Source organism: Platalea leucorodia, assembly GCF_965183815.1.
Source record: "Platalea leucorodia genome assembly, chromosome: 5".
Classification (NCBI taxonomy): domain Eukaryota; kingdom Metazoa; phylum Chordata; class Aves; order Pelecaniformes; family Threskiornithidae; genus Platalea; species Platalea leucorodia.
In genome coordinates, this window is record NC_138827.1 from 4379129 (window position 1) to 4397492 (window position 18364).

Sequence of the window (18364 nt, forward strand, 5' to 3'; positions counted from 1 at the left end):
GTGATCTCGTCTCTCTTTTACATTTACACAGTACTGAGATAGCCTTTTGAAATGTGTTTAGAGCTTTCAATTTCCTCTGCATGTGTCTTTCTCCTGTGATTTTTCTCATTTGATTTTTCCTTGCTTCTTCTACATCATTCTCCTATCCAAGCCAGTTCACCTACACATTGAAATGAAATTTTGCGCAATGGATAGAAACCTTTTCCCTCTTCCTCGCTGATGTAAAACATCCAGCTGAAGTATTAACGACTTGTTCGCGCAGGAGCATCTTTTCATACTTTCCAAAGCACAAGGCTTTTTCTGCATTAAAGTCAATGGCTTTGAACCCTCTTTTTATCTTGTTGGCACTGGAAAAAAATTAAGGTAAACACAGAGGGATGTAGGTTTGCGTTAGGGATAACTTGAAGCTTAGACTGGGTGGTTTATATGCCCTACATGAGTAGTGTTCTGAGCCTGAGGATGGTTTCACTGGGTGGACAAATTGTACTGACAACTAACAATTACACTGTGAAAGCGACTCTGAAGTCTCAGTGGAAGGAAGCAGGCGACAAGATGCCAAATGTGTTACTCTAACAAAGAGGAAAAGGGACAGAGGGAAGGAGGATGGGAAGGAGTTGCTGAGGAATTTAAAGAATAGCTACTTAGTTGTCTCAAAAATAGAAATATCCCCCAAATATTTCATCACTTGGTCTGTGCAGGTTCATCTACATAGCCAGTTCATAGGAGTTGAGATGAATACGCATTTGTTAGCATAAGATTAATTGCTTTGGAACACTGAATCTTTTTAATATAAAGAGTTAGGAGTTGCTTTTTCTTGTATAAAGGATATGAGCGAAGTGTATTACTAGTGAATTTCTGGCTTTGTACATCTTACTATCTGTACATCAAACCTCATTATCTGCAAAAACTCCCAGTTGACATTTGGCATCCGCAGTTTTGCTTAAAATACTTGATCATCAGGGTAATTCTCTAAAGTGCAGTGGTGGTTGTGCTTTTTTTTGGCTTGCTGTGGTCACAAGACAAAACTTTCCTTTTTTTTTTTCAACAGAGAAATAAAAATATTTCTACTGAGACACAGAAGACTATTTCTCAATCTTCTGTTGAGAAATAGAAGCACCCAGGAGTTCAAAAGCAACTAAAATGATAAGGCTGCTAAGAAGCAGCACCATCATTTTGTTTGGATCTTCCGCCCACAGCCACAGGAATGTGTCAGAACAGAAATGTTGTGCACTGAAGAATTGCATGATACGTGCTTTGATTTCTTTTATAAACCTCTGTGAAGAGCAGCTGGGCAGGCTGACATACCCAGAATCCAGCATGTTACCCTAGCAGCTGTCAACTGCTTTTTTGTGCTAGCTTGCCATTTGCTAAGTGCAGTAAAGGCTCAGGCACACAGCCTGTGTGATTTAGCAAGTCTATAACTGCTGGACTGCAACATTTGGGAAGGCACCCATGTTCCTCCAGCCTTCAATAGTAGGAACTTTTGGCCAGCTGTCTGAAGGCCCCGGTATTGCTAATACTCCTCTGGCTCGGGCTGCATGGTGCCATTTAAAGCAGAGAGGTACTTTTCTAAAAATATCCTGCAAAGTAGTTTGAAAGACATTGCTTCTGAACCCTATAGCATCAGGTCTTTCGGATTTGGAGCAGAATCACTGGTGCCTAGTAGGCGAGGAGAATATCGTTCTCTCTCCCTCTCTTTCTCCCTCTCTCTCTTTTTTTTTTTTCCCATTTGTGAGCAAATAAGATTATTGAACTGCAAATGATAAAGCTGCTTCGGGATTAAGAGGGCTGCAGAGTGTGCATGGGATGGAGAGACAGACAGCAAGGAGCCTTGAGCTATGGGGGATGCAGCAGAAATAGAGGGATAAAAGATGCATGACAGCAGAAATGGATGGAAACGAGGAACAGAAAAATGCTGGGTAAAGAGAGCGAGTTTGAGGAGAGGCGGGAGAATATCAGCCAGCTGGCAGGTTAGGCATCGACTCGTGTGAGGTGTTTGTAACCTGTTGTGCTACCTGCAGGTTACGAGCTCAGTTCAAACGAAGGCCTGGGAAGAGATCTCCAGGAAAAGAGGGGCAGATGGTATAGCTGTATTAAGCCCTTAACGCTTAAAGCTGCAACCTTTAAAGCAATTAGAGACGCAGAGATGTAAAAAAGAAAACTGGTTCTGGTTTGAGTTTCCACAGAGAGTCTGTTATCCCCTTCCTAATAACTTTCAGTTCTGGGTAATCTTTATGTGCTTTTAGGATGGCTTAATACACTAAGAATTATTTTCCTGGGTGGGTAATTGCTTCCCACTCCTTAGGGGTAATAGGTAACTGTGGAAATGAGATTTGCCCCCTTACATCTGGACGAGGAAAGCTCTTTGCTATTTTTTTCATGTTTTAGCATAAGCCTTCCAAATCGCTGTCTAGATTATAAGGAAGTGTAGCAGCGTGACTCACACTGGCTGTTAGAGACCAAGAAGGAAATACGTATGTGATTATAAGGACATATTTTCAGTGCGTGCTGCTCAGGCAGAATACACCCACAGTCCCAGTGATTTTCTGTTTATATATTTAGTGTCCTCCTTAAGCAGTGGGTGGAACAAATGTGACTGGAGAGTGTGAGTGTATAAGTGGAGGGTGTTTGTGTAGCTGAACAAGAGTTAGAGGGATTGTAATATTGAAAGTCGTGCTTAGCAGTTCTGTTAATTCATCCTTAACTAATGGGGGCATGCAGAGTGCAGTCATTAGCTCACAATAAGTTTATTGCTGTCAGTCATCTGTGTTCCTCTTGCTATTTTTACAGGGGGAAGTAACTCAGAAAATTAGAGTAAGAGAGATTGTTTTGGGGGATCCAGACTGAATTCAAAAAGTTGCTGTGCTTTTATATAATCTCTTCTATGAAACACGCTGTATGGATCATATAACTGGGTCAAATAGAAATGGATGAGCTTATTGAACCAAACGCACATCCGCCCATTTGGCTTCTGACTCCTCTATTCAGGGTAAAGACCCTCTTATGTTAGGGTCTCCACGTGCTGGGGTGCTGCCTCCCTCCTCCCTCACTTAGTGGGAGTTCTCACCAGAGTAAGTGTGAAACAGTCTCTCCCTATATCTGAAAACTGCTGTTTGTCCAGTCTGAAATAGCGGATGATTCTGCTAGCGCAGCCGCAGTCTTTTGAAGATGATGCCCTGCATCTGACCAATGTGGAAGTATATATTGAACCCTGTTATTCAAGGTCTATAATTGGTATATGTCAGTTTTCTTTACTTGCATGCTGGCACCTCAGGCTGAACCTCAGGTTAGGGCTTTGCGCAAGAGCCACCACCCCTTACACCGTCAATACCAGCCTGTTTCTTTTTGCACCTTCTGCTCTGTCACGTGCGCTGTGATCTCCTGCTGGGGTGGCCTCCTCCTGCCCTGCACCTTTACGCAAGTCTAGGGGATGTGGTGACTCTAGAGGTCTGTTGTACTTAACCAATACAACAGCAATGACGTTGGGCTCCAGCTCGGCTTTCTCCACTTGGACAGAACATCCTTTCCCTGCTTCCCCTGGGCACGCTACAGCAGAATATGCAGACTACGCTTAGACAGGGGTGGCTGCAGTGTGTGAAGCAACACAATATAGGGGAGAATTAATTTTTCCAGACAACTCTCATTCATGCAAAGCAATGTTTTTTGCGGTCAGAGGAGGCTGACTGTCCGTGCAGTTGCCTGATGCGCCTGCTGCAGGACCTGGCATTGGTGCAGGCGTATCCAGCACTGGGGGTTTCCACAGCTCAGGTGGTTGCAAGTGCCTGTGTGCAACAGATCTCACTGTGTAAACCCAGTCTCTCACCCACGCTCAGGAGAGCAGTAGCCCATTTTAGAAATGCCACTGCCAGAGAAACCCCCATTAGATCGTTTTTTCCTCAGTTTGTTTTAGGTTTACTGCTTCGCTTATTTCTGTTGGCACCTTAGTGCCAGCTTTTGGTTCGCGATGGGGTGAAGGTACTCTGAACCACCCTGAAATTGTCATCTGCGAACAGCACATGAAGTGTTAAAAATCTTTTTTTGGGTCCAGAAGGGACATATAAAATAGATTTCTTCTCCCTTTATGTGTGAGAATAATTAAATAGGTTAAAATTACAGTAAGAACTTGATGAAAATACCCCTCCAGGGTACCTAAGGAAGTCGTTGAGGCAGCCTGTGAACCATCAGTGATTATCTTCAGGAACCTATGGCTTTAACCCACATGGCTAAAGTAGAGCAGAAAAACACCTGTCTTTTAAAGAAGAAAAACAACTCCTCAGTGAATTATAGACTTCAGTGCTTATAAAAATATTAAAACAAATTATTTAGCAATTTAATGTGATCATTTGGAGGATAAGAGAATCAAAATTTAAAAGTCGATTTTCCAGTTACAAATCTTGTAAAATTAATGTAATTACTCATCTAATAGGATAACTGTTCTTGCAGAGAACGTAGATAAGTGAAACACAAGTAAATAGTAAATTCTTCACAAGGACCATTTCTGTTTCCTTTTCTACTTAGTCAATGCTTTGACTGTAATCACTGTGTATATTTTGCTGCTTATTCTTCCCTCACATAACTTTTATTTAATGGCTTCTTCACAAGCATTTCTCATGTGTAGAGCTAATTCCAAAGTCATATCTCTGTCCGTTATTATTTCTTCAATTTCCCTCCATCAAACACTCTGTCCAGACTTCTGCCGGTGTTGTCTCCCCCGAGGGCTGGCCGAATGCAGCACACCATTTAAAACCAAACGGTGTCGCAGACTTCTGACTGCTACTTTGGACTGTCATGAGTCTGTGCTTAATCTGGCTGTATTCCCAAATCACACTGAAACCCAGCCCAGACTTGGCTTACTTCCCAAGAGTGAAGATGAAAGGAGGTAAATCATGGGCTTTGTTTGATTTTGGGGGTGGTTTTCTACCGGGATGAAGCTCGACCCACAGCTGTACTGGCTGGGACTGGGCCCTTTGGAGCCCGTCAGCAGCTGTTTTGGGAAGAGAAGGATGAAAGCCCTGCTGCTGTGGACATGGAGAAGGGGGGTGGAGGCCCTACCAAGCACGCAGCACTGCTGGTGCTTGTTACTTACCCACTATCGACGTGCGCTCTTGGTTTTGCCATCAGGAGGATACAGGGTTAGATTCTCCATCTCTGTCCCTTTTCCCCGCATTTGTATCCTCAGGGAGAAGGGGCGAAGATGCTCAGGTGCCGCTCAAGCTTCAGAGGTCTTGCTTTTTTTCCTGGAATGGAACAGCAACTTGATTTTTTTATTTGCTGTTTAAATGAGCAGCAAAGAAGATTATCCTCGTCTGTTTGTTCTCTTTTTGGATGTAATTATAAAACTTTGTGCTTGTTTATTTCTGGGAAGTTTGTAACTAGGGACATACTTGGGTGATAATGAAAGATTTTATTGTTTTTACTAATCATGAGGAAGGCATCAGGCAAGTATTGAAAAACTGTTATTCCCTCAGAAAAAAAAAAAAAAAAATCTTACCCTAAACTGCTTTCCTATAAGTACATGTAGAGAATGATGGATTATGTGGGTTTGGGGTTTCTCTTTTTTATAAAGAACATGTAATTTTCAGTATGCGTGCATCTTCCTGATGTAGAGTCAAAAACCACTCAGAAAACAAAATAACGTCAGTCAAATGACCCGTAAGTTAGACAGCTTAAACCGACAGTATCTCATGGCTGGCCCATCGCTTGGGAAGACACTGCCTCTTTTGGGAAGGTGGTTTGATGAGCAAAGCTGAGAACCAAGGGAGGATGCCGGGCCCTTACAAGATGCTGGGCCTAGGAAATGAAGGGAATCGGGGGATACCAGTAACCCCAGTAAAAGAACCCATGAGACCTGACACATCTCCAAGAGACAATGACAGAGACTGCAAAAGGGCAGCACGTTTTTCAGCTCCGAGGGGATGGTGGCAGGGATTGATGACACCGCAGCCTGCAAAAACTGCTAAGGGCTATGATGAGGAAAAGCATGCAATTCTACCCTTTGATCTGTATCTTTTCTGTGTCTGGATAATGATGTTTTTATTAAGAAGAAATGGTTCTGGGGACACACCGGGCAGTTTATCGCTCCTTCCCAGAATGATCAAGTGTGAAATACGGTAGAGGCGTTGCACTAAAATGTAGAAGGAAAGGCACTTCTGGGGTATTGAGTCAGAATGGCCAAGTGGCAGGTTTCTGTACAAATAGCAGTCAGAGCAGAGAGCACCATAGCCACAGGAACAAACCCAAGAGAAATACAAGGGGATCTGAGTACTGTTTGCGCTGTAACCTAAAAACATTGTAAATAGTCTCGAATTACTACTGAGAGAGCTTGAGTTTTGCAATTTATTAGAGAAGGCCATACTGTGTTTTGAGTGAATAGTGCAGAGGCTCAACGCTGCTTGAAATATGGATCTTTAAAATACTTGCTTACTGATTCTTACACTATAAATGCGGCAGACTTTTTATGATACAGTGCTATAGAAATTTTAAAAATATCTTAATGTAGGCATCATGCAGTTATTTGTGAATTTTGCAGGTTAAATATACTGTGAACATATTAAACAGAAAATAAACACTACTTTTTTTTTTTTCAACTATATTGGAACCCTTCATTGTCTAATCTTGTGCTAGCAACATGATGTACTTTGTTGCTGAAATCTGCAACTATTCATTTAATCATTAATCTACACATGAACAGAGGTAGAAAATGATTGTGGCATTACGTTCCTTTTAGGAAGTGCCTGAAGTGAAAACAAAAAGCCTTAAAATAAGTCTGATTAATATTTATAAGTAACTTGAGACCCCCCCTATTAGACGCAGACTTGAACTCCATTAACACTTGGTTCATTGAGGCCTCCATTTATATATATTGAGGTTGCTGACTTAGATTTCCAAGGTCTGTCTTATGGATTACTTGGAGCTCTTACTTGCTAATTAGAATTACGCACACACGGAGACGACCGAGCTCTCTAGTCCCTGGTAATCACAAATTACTGGCCTTTCGATTGCCAAGACTAGTATATTGCCATAGGTGTCACCACCCTACACATTCACCTCACAAGTTAGACCACCCAAAAGGGTTTGAAAGACAACAACATTCCTCCAAAAGGACTTGATTCTTTTAAATATTTTTTTCTGAACCAAAGTTGAACTAGCCTCAAACTTCAACGTTTTGAATTCCAAGTTTGGAAGTGGCTGATTTTTATAAGGAACGAATTGACACCCCAGTTAAAAAATTCCTCATACCTGAGGATTTTGTAATAAAAATGTTATGCCTCCTGTGAATATCTTGGGTAAAATGTAATGGGCAGGAAGAGCAATAAATAGATTGGGCATTTTTGCCAGTTTTGTAGGGTCAACTATGCTGAAGTGTTATTACAGTTAAATTAGTAACTGTTTTGTCTGTGTTTCTGTGTGTATACACACACACACACACACACATATATAAATATATACTGTAAATGGTAACTGATGGATATACGTAGACTGTAATTACCAACCTAATCTGTCCATTCTCAGAAAATATAATTTCCTAAATATGACAATCCAACGATTCACAGTGCTTTGCGATCTATAAAATTGTGGATTAATTTTGGGTGTTAATTAACAGTGATTTCTGTCATTGCCAGATATAATGGAAGGGATATTGCAAGAGCAGGATCTGCGAGGCTCTGGGATGCTTTGTTCCTCGTAGCTTGCCAGGGCAGTGTCATTTATCTCGCCTCAAAACAAGCTCGGTTGGTTTCTGTAGTGACGTTTTTGGAAAGGTTAGTGGATTATCAATAGTTACTTTAGGTGTACATGCCAAAGGGAAAGAAACACAGAGGAAACAGCAATAAAAAAGAGGTTTAAATTCCTTTGTGAATTTTGTTGTGAATTGTAAAAGGGTACAGCAGTCAAATCAAATTGATGTTTGACAGTCTTGGGAGATGTGAATTTTCCTGTGGGAAGTAATGAGGGCTGATTGTCAGAGCTTCGGCTACTAATGCACAAACCAGAAATATTGCTCTCTCTTTGGACTTGGGTTCTTTTGTCTTCTATAGCCTCCGTGAGTTTTATTCCTAGACCTTGGGGAGGCCTTGAAAGAAAGATGAGGGGAACAGTCCACTGAGGTTTAGCAGAACAAAAGAAATCCAAATGTTCTAAGATAGGGAAATGCAATAATGAACCCCAGTTATCTACGTAGTGACAGCGTGCAGTATCTATACTGTTACAATTAATAATGTATTGTCCCAATGTCCTGGATTAGAAGACTTTTAAAGATTCATTAGGATTGACTTTCTTCTTTGGGGATGCTCTTAGGTATTTTGAAGATTGAGCACTGCAATTTGGGAGAAGATACACTGCCTTTTTCAGATGTAGAGGTTCAATTCATGCTTCAAGCACAAAACTAAACTCAGAATTAACTAGGAACCGAATAATCTCTTACAAATTTGTGAAATGCCGTTGCTAAAGTGCCTCAGTACTTGTCCTTTCTACTTCAATTTTTCCTTCACATTCTATGAGAAGCAATTTCTCCATCACAGTCTTGTGTTCCACTTCCAACTCACACATCCAAATTATCTGTGGGCTGCAGCTTTCCTAGTGCCCTGGCACTCTGTCCTGCAAAATGCTCTTGCACAGCAGCTCATCGATCTTCTAGTCTAGCTTGAAAGTAGCTGAAATGTCAATATAGCTTCTAGCCATTCTTTTCTGATCTTTACTGCAATGATGTATGGATTATAATACTGAAAATGTATTCCCTCATCACTGGGTAAGGATTAGGGATCTGTAGCATGGGAATTCTTCCCCCAAATGGAAGTCATATCCTAAATTGGGAAACACAGCAAGCCAGCTCATACTGTACTTTCTGGCCCTCCGTATTGCCTGCTGTATTTTCTAGAAACAGTGTTGTTTATGCCATTAAAAATAAGAATAGAATTACTGAGCTGACTGTATCCCCAAGAGAGTAAAAAGGCATGTATGCACATGCAATGCTTCAGTAAGAACAACACTAAACGTTTGAAAATTAATATATTATGCAATATAGAAAACAATCTTGGCAGGAAAAATTACAGTTTCTGGCACACCTCTCTCCATGTTGGCAGTAGCAACCGCTGAGTGATAGTGTCCTTCCTCTGCGGCCAAATCTCGTGGGTGAAATACGGAATCTAAGTCTAAGAATATACAACAGAGGGAGAGAGCGGATCTGCTTCCTTAGCTTTAAGTAAATGAAGTGTTTTAATGGCAGTAAGGATGTGGCATACCCAGAACCAGAAACCAGGAATGCTCTGGTTCAGGCACGTGATGATACCATGTATTTTTCTGCCGCTGCCCAGGAGGCCGGCAGCGGCAGCAGCAAAAGGCCAGAGGAGACGGTAAGAAGAAAGGCCGGGTGATCCAGAGGGCCGGGAGGGAGCAGCGGGAGGCGTCCAGGGCACCAGGAGAGGGGAGGCTGGGAGTACGTGCCGTGGGAAGGGTCTGCAGTAACTGCATCACCCAGGTCTCGGGGGGAAAATGGAAACTGGAAAGAGACAGAAAGCCGGGAGAACTGTATTTGAAAGATACTGCTAGTTACAATAAAAATTTAAAAAAGAAACTTAAACAGGAAAAGGGGCATACTGCATTCCTGTAAGGATCCAGGCATTAAGTGACAGTTATTTTCTATAGAAAAGCAGGTGGTGTGTGAAACACAGTAGACTTTGTTAATACCGTGTCATACACAACTGTTTTTCCTCACTTGCTGCACGTGCTGTACGGGTAAAGCTAGTCAAGCTTTCCATTTCCAGTATAACATTACTGTAACCTTCAGACATAAAGCTTTGGGTGATTTTACATCCAGTGTTGGTGACTGTCATTGCTTTGCCATAAATAAAAGTATTATGGGGAAGAAAACCAGAAAGTTTTGATAAATAATGTCTTCTCTTTCTAAAGCGCTTGTAGATCAGAAAGTGGTTTAAAACTGCATCTCCGAATCAGTTCACCTATTACTGAAGTGCAGCCAGCTATCAGGGGAAAGGTGACTAACGACTACTGCAGTGATGGGGGCAGCCAGCTGCTGGACCTGGTTGCTACTGCTCATGCTGAATTTTTAAACTTGCCATTTAATCTTTTTTGTTTGGGTGGTCTGTCTTTTAACATTCAAAAGCATCTTTTTGGGCTGGGAGGCTGGAGTAAAGATATGGAAGGGATATGTGGATGCAAAGGATATGTAGACACCTGGATTGTAAGGTTATCTGGTTAGTGGCTGTTCAACATCAAAAATAAAACAAGAGACAAGAACACGAATAAATCAAATCCCCAGAAACCCAGGCCCTAGGGAACAAGAGATACCAGAGACAACAGCAGAGACCAGACATGTCAGGAGAGGTTCAGACAGAACGTTGCAACTTATAGGAGAAGCGGAAATAAGGTTATCGTGGGTCTCACAGGAAAGAACAAACTTCTTATGGCATGTTTTAAAGGGATTGTGAGAACATGTGACATTTATTTTGCGATGTTTAAGGAAAGGGACAAAGGAACGGGTCAGAGTGGATCAGGGAGGAACAAGCGTAGGAAAACGGAGAAGAGGGGGCATAAAAGGGTCTGGTTGTGTGTCAGGATGCTCGTCTGACTGAGCCCTGTGTCCGATTGCTACAGCCTGTCCCATCGCTTTACTAAACTCAGTTCCTCGCTGTTTTTGATGTGATCTTGCTTTCTGTTCAGTGTTTATGAGTGTGGGGGCAGATGTGATTTGTTAGGGGACTTCTCACTTCAGCACAGGAAGGACATGGACCTGTTGGAGCAGGTCCAGAGGAGGCCACAAAAATGATCAGAGGGATGGAGCACCTTCCCTGCGAGGACAGGCTGAGAGAGCTGGGGGTGTTCAGCCTGGAGAAGAGACGGCTGCGGGGAGACCTTATTGCAGCCTTCCAATACTTAAAGGGGGCCTGCAAGAAAGATGGGGACAGTCTTTTTAGCAAGGCCTGCTGCAACAGGACAAGGGTTAATGGTTTTAAACTAAAGGAGGGTAGATTTAGACTAAACACAAGGAAAAATTTTTCATGCTGAGGGTAGTGAAACACTGGCAGGGGTTGCCCAGAGAGGTGGGAGATGCCCCATCCTTGGAAACATTCAAGGCCAGGCTGGCCGGGGCTCTGAGCACCCTGATCTGGTTGAAGCTGTCCCTGCCCATGGCAGGGGGATGGACTGGATGGCCTGGAAAGGTCCCTTCCATCCCAAAGCATTCTGTGATTCTATGATCCTATGATTCTGGAAAGACCCGAGGTCCAAGCCGGTGCCTGGGCAAGGGGCGTTCAGGGTCTGGGCACAGATCTTGCACAGACTTAGCCCATGCCAATATTTGAGGGGTCTGTAATTACTGGTGTGTTTGTGAATCACACGAGAGATGGTGTGTGCATGTTTCACTGGCAAACTTCAGTCCTCATCAGCTGGGCAGGAGGAGAAGGATCAGGCCATCTTTATTTGTGTCTGTGAGTGCCCTGTGGGTGCTGCTAAGGACACTGCTGCCTGTGAGGGGCTGTGCGTGCATCGGCACCTCTGGAGCGCACACGCGGCTGGACCTGCAGATGGGAGCAGGACCCGTGGCACCTATTGGGCTGGGATGGGAGGAGCCTCCTGGGTCGGAGTGTGCACCCGAGGCAGCTCTCCTGGATGGGGCGGAGGAATGCCCTGGGATGGGAACCCTCCAGTTCCACTCTCTGTAACAGGTGATACTAGGCATAGCAAGCAGAAGAAAGTTTTACCCAAATCACAGATCCTCCTTTCTAGAGCAGCCGTCTTCCCACATAATTTCTGAAATCGGAGGACATATGAAAGTAGGGTGCTGTGAGTTGAAATCTGCTGTATTTGCAGATCCTTAGTAGATCAGACTAAAGTGCTGCACAAATGGAGCATTAAACGGTGCTGTATTTTTAAACTTGCAAAGACTTTCAATTACTGTGAGCAGTAGTTTTTGCATTCTAACTTGTTTGACTCCTTGCTCTCCCTAGGGGAAATGGAAGAGTTAGAAACCCTGTGGCTGACTGGTATTTGCCACAACGAGAAGAATGAAGTCATGAGCAGCCAGCTGGACATCGACAACATGGCAGGAGTGTTTTACATGCTTGCAGCAGCCATGGCACTCAGTTTAATAACCTTTGTCTGGGAGCACTTATTTTACTGGAAACTTAGATTCTGCTTCACTGGAGTCTGCTCAGATAGGCCGGGACTACTGTTCTCAATCAGCAGGGTTGGTATTACTTTCCTTTTCCCCCTTCAGGCAACAGACAGAATAAGCACTACCTCTCTAAAACATTATCTTTCCTTTTATTCCCACTTGGACATTTGAAATACATGTTAGAGCATCCGTGTGATGTTGTTAAGCGGCTTAGGATGTATTTGCACTCCATGGAAAGTCTTTTCTCCATTGGATTATTCTAGGCTATGAATTATCATATGCCAGGATAGTCAGTAATCAGATGCTGGAAACTAACAGGGGAAATTTTGATGAAGAAATGGTGAACTGCTCAGATACAGGAAACGGATTCATTTCCACAAAAAAAAAAATCCAAACGAAATAAGCACTAAATTGATGACAGATATTAGCTCTCAGTTTTGTGTATTTCTTAAACAAGTAGATTTTAAGTGATAAAAATATATTGGAATACGTTTTATAAGCTTTTCTTGATACCAAACTTGAATAAACCATATGAGAAAAGGTCAAACACAAGTGTCCTTTATGTTTGGTTAGACAGTAAGACAGGTTTTAATGATAACTTTACCAAACCCAAAGTAGATTTACATATCCAAATAACTGATACTTATAGTAAAATAAGGGAAGTACATGCTTGTTCTTATATTTTTGACAAATGAGTTGTGTTTTTTCTTTTTTTTTTTTTAAAAACACATAGTACTTTCATTAGGTAATTGACTTTTACTGGATTTTTTTATATAGCTGAGGAGAATTGAAATGATACTAAAATGCCTAATTGCTTTAAAATGTGCTGAAATTACCCTGTTGAGTAACTTTAACTGTATTGGAACTCCATTAAAAATACTCTGCCCTACTCTGTTGGGGATTGTCTGGAAAAGCATATACACTTTAACCTCCACATTTTACATTTGAACTTTATACTTTTGGTCTTTTACATGTGAAATTCTCCTAACTAATGTGGGGGAAAAAAAGTACCTATTTCAAAGGCAAATTTCTGAGAATTACAAATTCACAGGGTTGGAATGTCAATTGAGCTCACAGGAGTGACACAAGAGGTTGGAGTTAAAAGATGGACTTCATCCTTTTACTTAAAATGAACTCAAATTCAGGCTTTAGAAAGAGATGGGATTTTTTTCATGTGTACTAGGATAGGATACAGAAAAGCTAAAATACCATGAGTAGAAACCTTTTTATTTCCGTGAAAGTGAAGAGTACCTTAACCTCCAAGAAAAGAGCCTGACTGCAGGCTTGTTTAGAGGGATCATTTAATCACTGGTTTAAAATAAAAGCGTTTCCATTACTGAAGGTTAGTTACATTTTGTGACGAGACTAGGGAACCTTTTGGGGTACCTCCTAATCTTGTTTTCTAGAGTAAGCATTGGAGGCCAACACAGACCATTGCTTTGTAAAATACTGGCAATTTTTCTCCTTTACAGGGCCGACAGATATGGCAGAAATTATTCTCCCATATCAATGTAAGGAAATGCTAAAGGACTAGATATGCACATTTAATCTTTCCAGTCATTAGATAAGCAATGTTTAATTGTTCTTTATTGTTAATAAAAAGTACAATGGAAGCATTTAAAATTTACACCTAGTGATTTAATTTGTTTTATATTACTCATATTACAGGGTATTTATAGCTGCATTCATGGAGTACACATTGAAGAAAAAAAGAAGTCTCCTGACTTTACTTTGACCAATTCCCAAACCAACATGTTAAAACTACTGCGAACAGCGAAAAATATGACCAATATCAATCCTTCAAGAATTAACTCCCCCAAAAGAACAGCTGATTTTATTCAGAGGGGTTCCTTGATTATGGATATGGTCATGGATAAGGGAAACTTGATATTTTCTGATAACAGATCCTTTCAGACAAAGGACAACTTTTTTGGTGACAACATGAGTGAACTGCAAACGCTTCCTGGCAATCGACACAAGGACAATCTTAACAACTATGTTTTCCAAGGTCAGCATCCTCTCACGCTGAATGAGTCCAATCCAAATACAGTAGAGGTTGCAGTAACAGCAGAAACAAAAGTGAACTCCAGACCCAGGCAGCTTTGGAGAAAATCTGTTGAATCTTTACGTCAAGACTCTGTACGTCAGAGCCAAGGTTCCCAGAGAGAAAATGGGTCAGATGAAAACAGGCAGCTTTCAGTGAAAAGCCAAAGATACCTTCCTGAAGAGATTGTTCATTCAGATGTATCAGAGACATCGAGCCGAGCTACTTGCCATATGGAACCTGAAAACAACAACAAACATCACAAAACCAAGGACAATTTTAAAAAAAGGACAGTAGCATCAAAATACCCAAAAGACTGTAGTGAAGTGGAACTGACATATCTGAAAACCAAACAGAGCTCTCCACGGGATAAAATCTACACGATTGATGCTGACAAGGAGCCAGGATTCCGCTTGGACACACCTCAGTACGTCGAAAACATTGTCCTTCCAGAAACTATAGAGTTTCCTGATGTTTACCAAGATCACAATGACAACTACAGGAAAGCAGAACACGCTAACAGGACTCCCTTGCATAACGAAGACAGTCTTCCAAATAATGACCAGTATAAACTTTATGCAAAGCACTACACTTTAAAAGATAAAAATGCTTCCCTAGTTGACATGAACGATAGATACAGACAGAATTCCACCCACTGCAGGAGCTGTCTTTCCAATTTGCCCACTTATGCAGGACACTATTCGAGCAGATCTCCCTATAAATGCGACGCATGCTTGCGGATGGGGAACCTCTATGATATTGAAGAAGATCAGATGCTGCAGGACACAACGAACTTATCACTTCCTGAAGAAATATATGAGCATAGTTGGTCACAAAATAATGCTCTGCAATATCATAAAAAAAATAAGTTGAGGATTAGCAGGCAACATTCTTTTGATAATATCGCTGATAAGTCCAGGGAAATTGATATTGGAAGACCTTCTCGTAGTATAAGCTTGAAAGAAAGAGAGAAATTTCTACAAAGTAGTCCATATGCAAGCATGTTTAGCGTTCCCTCAAGCAAACTGTTGAGCAACAAGGCCTCACTTTTAACTCATGCTCTAGAGGACAGTAAGCGGAGCAAGTCCCTGTATCCTGTTCACTCAGATGATAATCCCTTTCTGCACTCGTATCGTGATGACCAGCACTTATCTCTTAGGCGAAGTCCAGCTGATCTTTATAAACATTCATTACCAACAAGAGGAAGAAATGATAATTATTTAAGGTCATCCATAAAGTCTACAGCATCATACTGTTCCAGGGGTGGTCGGATCCATAATAACATGTACATTTCAGAGCATGTTTTGCCTTACGTTGCAAATAGGAATAGCTTGTACTCAACTCCAAGGGTTTTAAATTCCTGTAGCAATAGACGTGTGTATAAGAAAATGCCTAGCATTGAATCAGATGTTTAAATTTTCCACGAACACTTTATCTATAGGGAAAAAATAGTTGCCACCATCTTAGAGGGAGAATTTATCCTTTAACAGTATCCTGCTATGGTAAATGATATGTAAACCTCTCCCTTTCCCAGTGTACTTTTGTACATGAATAGGTAAACTAGTATGCTCTTAACTATCCTTTTAAAATATGTCTTGTTGAAAAGGATAAAAAAATAGCCATTTATGTATGCTTTTTATATATAAATGGCAAGCTATACTGAAATAGCCCCAATATATGTTGGCAACTATGCTGTTTTGTATCTAATTATTTTACTATTTTGGTTATTCTAATTTATGTTGCTAAGTATCATTCAGTGTACTTTCGTCCTTAGAAATGTTTAACAATTTTCCAGTACTGAATAAGCAATATGGTATGCATGTAGTGTGACACAGACAAAAAGAATTAGGAATGCATTTGCACAGTTTCAAAAGTCAGACTCTTTAAAAGAGAACAGAAAGCTAGACTTTCAAAAAAATATTTTAACTTCATAATCATTTTCAAAGCCAAATAATAAAAAAGCCCCTGAACCCTAGGACCTTAACAGTGTGTTAGCACAAAATTAGTATGCTTATTCTAGACGGACAGAAAATAAATGGGAAGGCTGTAGGCCCAAACGTGTGAACTGCTGTGTACCAAGAGGAAGCCCCATGGATATTGGTTAATGTTAATGTACAAATGCTTTTCTTATATTTCACATGCACTTACCATTACAAACTAAGGTCATTGAAAAGTCTGCAGTCATCTTGTCAGAAATTTCACAGCTGCCTAATCCAGAGTATATATTTTTAGATATCACTATATGGCACTTACTATGGAGCTGTGGACTTTATTAGTAACCTTGAGGCCTAATGTGTACCTAAGTTTGCATTTGCCCCTTACTGATGATTACTCAGGGCTGTATAGTATTTCTTTTATTCCTTCGCTTCCCAAACCAAATCCCAGCCCACTGTAGTTCTTTGTTCATAGTGTATTAGTGACATCTAATTAATTGTATGTTAATAGTATTAAAGCTGTTAATACAGTATCAAACACCGACAGCCATATGTTCAGTGTAATTGGTGAGGAGCGCAATACCATTTATTTGCGTACACAGTGAAGGATTAACACCTTTTGGGGGCCTTCTTCCTTCCAGAATATTGTGCGTGTTTGTTGAACATTAGACCATTTTTTTTAACCTCTCCAATCAAGTCATAAATTGAATATATGCACACATAACTAAGGAAAAGTATCTTTATTATCGCTTACTGGTATACAAAGATATTCACGTAACAGGGATGCATTGCTATATGACTTTTACTTCTAGTAAAGATCAATCAGATTATTTCGCAAATAAAATGTCTGCTACACACCCTTCCTCACCCCCACTGGAAAAAAAACACCACTAGCTTTTAACCATAAGGGAGTGTGGAAGGGAAGAGAGGAAAGGAAGTCTTTCATGAGTAGAGTGCACAGCTGTAAATTTAAGTTAAACTAAAGAAGTAAATATAAATGCTAATATATTTAAATACTGAAAGCATTCAACAGGTGGTGCTCTCCCATTCTCCTGCTACTCTGAGAATTGCTTTAGGTTTTTTGTGTAGAGGAAGTTTACGTTATGCAAGCGTTATTCCTTACATTTCACTGGAGAACAGTGAGCAGGCAAACCATTACCACTGTGAATTGGAAAATGTGAATGTTACCCTAACTTTTCTCTAAACTGAAACTCTTTTCAATAGAGTCATGCCTGTCAGCTGTAATTGTAGGATCTGCATGCCAGAGGTACAGTATGCAAGTTGCTTAATTTGGAATAGCATACTGCAGAGCAGAGTTGCAAATGGGAGATAATATAAATGATATATAGGGACGGACAAAATATAGCTTCTTGAATTTTGTTTGCAATTTTTTTATTGAACAGATTTAAGCTGACTTTAACGACCAAACAGTCCACAATGAGTTCTTGGTATTTACAAATGTATTTGTATGTTCACCTTGATAGTGAAGGATAACATTTTTGAAGGAATGAAATGAAATGTAATGAGATTTGGGCTTCCGAGTCCCTTTCCAGCTTCCAAAAATCTCAGTACACTTTATTATAAGTATGTTCAGAAAGCATATCTATGGGTATCTGTACACTGTCCAGAGTACATATGTTTTGACTATTCTTTATTCACCATTTGGTCACAGTTAGCGGCCCTGATTCACATGGTATGCTTTCTGGTTCCTCACTGGATGTAGTTTATGTAAACAGAAGATCCTTACCTGCCTTTAGAGAGATTCACATTTCTTAGGAATAGTTGTATAAGCTAAGCAGGGCTCGGGTGTTTATGGGCTGAACACTACTTTTCATGAACCAAAACCTTTTCCCAAAGACACAGGTATACTATTTGTCTTAGGTCTAAAGGAGGGCAAATGCACTAAAGGCATAAATATTGTTGTAATGAGTTTAATAAAAATATTTCAGGCAAATTTTAATTTCCAATCCAAATCATAATATATTAAGTAAAATCTTAAGTATTTTGAAGAACCTGGTGTGTTTCATTTTACCAAGTGAATCATAAAACTCAGTGGTGGCTCTTGCCTTTCACATCATCTTAAAGCTCTCAAAATATTTGCTGATTGCTCCAAGTCTTTTGTATCATCATCTCTATCTAACTAGACACACGTAATTCAGTATATAGACAAGTACTGTATGTGAAGTGGGAAAGAAAAAATTCCCATTTACAACATTTTCTAAGTAACCTGTTGAGATCCGAATGTAAACATCCTAA

At 40.7% G+C, this 18364-nt stretch overlaps 1 protein-coding gene across 1 annotated transcript in view; it reads left to right on the forward strand.

Annotated features, from left to right (window-relative positions):
• The window catches only part of GRIN2A (glutamate ionotropic receptor NMDA type subunit 2A), a gene marked incomplete at both ends in the record, with an annotated part of 190226 nt that extends 174637 nt beyond the window's left edge, over nucleotides 1–15589 (forward strand). The window contains 2 exons of the mRNA XM_082313177.1: nucleotides 11964–12202; nucleotides 13799–15589. Coding sequence (XP_082169303.1) covers nucleotides 11964–12202; nucleotides 13799–15589 — 2030 coding nt within the window. The remainder of the gene's footprint in view (nucleotides 1–11963; nucleotides 12203–13798) is intronic.
• Nucleotides 15590–18364: the final 2775 nt, after the last annotated feature.